Source organism: Colobus angolensis, unplaced genomic scaffold (assembly GCF_000951035.1).
Source record: "Colobus angolensis palliatus isolate OR3802 unplaced genomic scaffold, Cang.pa_1.0 Scaffold1, whole genome shotgun sequence".
NCBI lineage: Eukaryota > Metazoa > Chordata > Mammalia > Primates > Cercopithecidae > Colobus > Colobus angolensis.
The window spans coordinates 16,303,606-16,307,050 of record NW_012110918.1 but is presented as its reverse complement, the minus strand read 5'-3'; the positions used below and the strand labels follow the sequence as shown (position 1 = coordinate 16,307,050).

The following is a 3,445-nucleotide window of genomic DNA, read 5'->3' as shown; positions in this document are numbered from 1 at the left end:
CAGGCTGGTCTCGAACTCCTGACCTCAGGTGATCCACCTACCTTCGCCTCCCAAAGTGCTGGGATTACAGGCGTGAGCCACCGCGCCCAGCCCTGCTAAGAAATTTCTAACAGGGATTGCAGTTTGTATTGATAGTGTATCCCCAGGTTCCTCACATAGGGTGACAAACCGTGTAAGCTGTGAGACACTGGCACAAAACAGAAGTCAGGGCTACTCACCAATCTGCCTACTGCTGGCCCAGAGGTGACCTGGCCCATTTGCTCCGACGGGCCTAAGACTCTCTGGGATGGCTCTGGGGAGGTGACCCTCCCTTCTCTGGATTCTGGTGGACCGGTGGCCTCTTGGTAGGAGCCTTCGAGACCAGCTTCCCCACTAGCACTATCGTGTGCCTCCTCTCCAGGCAGTTCCTGAGGACTGAAATACGGGTAAGTCATATCTGTAGCACCGATCTGCCCTTCAGCGGATGAAGCTTCTGAATAGTAATATTCCTCTTCGCTTTCAGCATCTCCACAGGACACAGTCTCCTCTTCCACTGTGGTTTCCCCTTCCAAGGCAGCTTCCCCTTCTGTCTGGACCTCTCCCTCTTCAATTGCAGCTTCCGCTTGGGTTGTGACTTTTTCAGGATGCTCTGTGCTACCGACAGCTTCTTCACTTTTCTGGCCATCATCCTTCCCTGGTGGTGACGCCTGTAAAGGCGTGGCAGGAAAAAAAATCAGGAAACAAAGTATAAAGGACCTTGTGAGGTTTTATTCTTTATAGTGAAATTACACTAATGGGAAAACTGCATTTATACCCTTCTCAGCATCAGTAAGAGATCATGTTTCACTTTGGGAGGCCGAGGCAGGCAGATCACGAGGTCAGGAGATCGAGACCATCCTGACCAACATGGTGAAACCCCATCCCTACTAAAAATACAAAAATTAGCTGGGTGTGGTAGTGCGCACCTGTGATCCCAGCTACTCAGGAGGCTGGGGCCAGGAGAATTGCTTGAACTCGGAAGGCGGAGATTGCAGTGAGCCGAGATTGTGCCATTGCACTTCAGCCTAGAGACAGAGTGAGACTCTGTCTCAAAAAAAAAAAAAATCATGTTTCATGCTTCAATTTATCTGTTCTTTCTTTTCTAATTTTTTTTTGTGTGACAGGGTCTTACTCTGTTGCCTAGGCTGGAGTGCAATGGTGTGATCTCGGCTCACTGCAACTTCTATCTCCTGGGTTCAAGCGATTCTCCTGCTTCAGCCGCCCGAGTAGCTGGGACTACAGGTGTGTACCACCATGCCCTGTTAATTTTCCCATTTTTAGTAGGGATGAGGTTTCATCATGTTGAGCAGGCTGGTCTTGAACTCCTGGCCTCAAGCGATCCATCTGCCTCAGCCTCCCAAAGTGCTGGGACTACAGGCGTGAGCCACCATGCCTGGCCCTCTCTGCTTTTCATAATCATTTTTGCATCCTTCGTTACAGGAAATGAGTTCTGAAAAACTCAGGGCAACGCAAAGTTGGACATTCTTTGCATCCCTGACTAATCACTGACACTTTAAAATGGGGTAGGAAGAAAATGAATCTCTCTTCAACTGAACTGAGTTTGTTCTGGTGCAAGATAATGTCATCACACGATATACTTGACCAAGTCCAAATTCTCCTTATTTATTTACTTATTTTTAATTTAATTTAATTTATTTACTTTTTGAGACGGAGTCTCGCTCTGTTGCCATGCTGAGTGCAGTGGCACAATCTTGGCTCGCTTCAACCTCCATCTCCCAGGTTCAAGCCATTCTCCTGCCTCAGCCTCCTGAGTAGCTGGGACCACGGGCATGAACCACCACGCCCGGCTAGTTTTTGTATTTTCAGTAGAGACAGGGTTTCACCATGTTGGCCAGGATGGCCTCGATCTTTTGGCCTCGTGATCTGCCTGTCTCGGCCTCCCGAAGTGCTGGAATTACAGGCCCGGTCTATTTATTCATTTTTATTTAAAAATCCCAAAGTGTTGGGATTACAGGCGTGAGCCACCACGCCCGGCCTCTGATTCTCTTTAATTCCTAGTAAATATAGCCCGGAACAACTTTCCATAGGGAATTTTACCATGTGGCTTTCATTATTCCCTTCCTTCTCTCCCTCAGAAGCCAATCCATCTTCCGGATGAGACCTGGTTTTAGAGAAATAATTGAACAGTTTCAAGCAACAGTTTTCTTTTTCTTGGCCCTTATCCCCTATCCCCTCCTGAATTCTGCATGTCTGTTTATTTACTTGTTACTTCTCTGCTCCCCCACCCCCAGGCTGTTGTCAGGACTTTGTACTGTTTGTCAGGAACCATAGCACTATATCATGCCTGTCAGGTGGCAGAGGTGCCACAAAAGCAAAGCTCCATGAATGAATGAAAAATATAATTATTAAAACATTGAAGGAACAGCAGGATTAGATCACCCCAGAAAAGTCACCTCAAATATAACTCGTGTCTGGGACAAAACTGGGGAAAAGAAATACAAAGTAGAGAAAGTAGTGTGATCAGAGTAAATGTTCTAGGGACTCTGAGTTTCTCCACGATTTATGTAGCACAAGAATGCCGTGGTATATATATATATATATATAGACACACACACGTATATATATACACACACATGTATATATATACACACATACATATATTGCTTTTTTTAAAAAATTAAAGATTCAAGCTATTTTTATCTGTCAAAGGAATATAGATATGTTCGAGACAGACAGTGACAGTTCCTGTGATCTTCCCTTTCCTTCCCAAGATAATCATTGGTAACATTTAGGACTACATTCTTTCAACATTTTTCTATGCTTTAAACACACACCCTGAATTAGAGATCATAGTATACCTACCCTTTTACATTTATGCCTATCCTTTTATTAATAACACCTTTAGTCTTTCCATGTCAGTACATACAGACCCACCTTAAAAAAAAGAAACAATACTGATGTGTCTGAGGTAAAAAGGCCAAAATCTTTCCAATCGTTTCTATCCTTTCAAACAGAGTCCAAGCGAGCAGAGGCCAGGTGGCAGGGATCTTCACCCAGCCGCCCTCCCTGTGTGTGCTCAGTGCTTCCACCCAGGCCCCAGGACGGTGACCGCAGTCCATCGCGGGGCCGCCTAACCGCAGGGACCCCTCCCATGGCCGGTCACCCCCAAGCCTGTGACAGGGGATCTGTCCTTGCAGGAGGGAGGCACGGGGCCGGGCTGGTCTCCGGCCACAGCGAGTGGCCCCGGCGCAAGGTCAGGGGCGGCATCCCACAGACCCGCGCCCTGCAGAGCCCTCTGCTCTTAGGAGGACTGCGCGCAGGGACCGCCACGCAGAGTGGTTGCCATGGTGACTGCAGAGCGAGCGGTCCCGGGTTTTAGGGGGAGTTGCGCGCTTGGAGTAGGGGAAAGAGAGAGGCTGAGAGAGGACAAAGGGACAAGAGGGAAGAAGTGAGAAGGGTTGGCGGG

At 47.8% G+C, this 3,445-nt stretch overlaps 1 protein-coding gene across 1 annotated transcript in view; it reads right to left on the bottom strand.

Annotated features, from left to right (window-relative positions):
- CCDC40 (coiled-coil domain containing 40) overlaps positions 1 to 2,324 on the bottom strand; it is a 65,386-nt gene extending 63,062 nt beyond the window's left edge. The window contains exons 1-3 of the mRNA XM_011958072.1: positions 2,242 to 2,324; positions 2,077 to 2,140; positions 219 to 686 (exon numbers count right to left, since the gene is read on the bottom strand). Coding sequence (XP_011813462.1) covers positions 219 to 686; positions 2,077 to 2,079 — 471 coding nt within the window. The 5' untranslated portion in view covers positions 2,080 to 2,140; positions 2,242 to 2,324. The remainder of the gene's footprint in view (positions 1 to 218; positions 687 to 2,076; positions 2,141 to 2,241) is intronic.
- Positions 2,325 to 3,445: the final 1,121 nt, after the last annotated feature.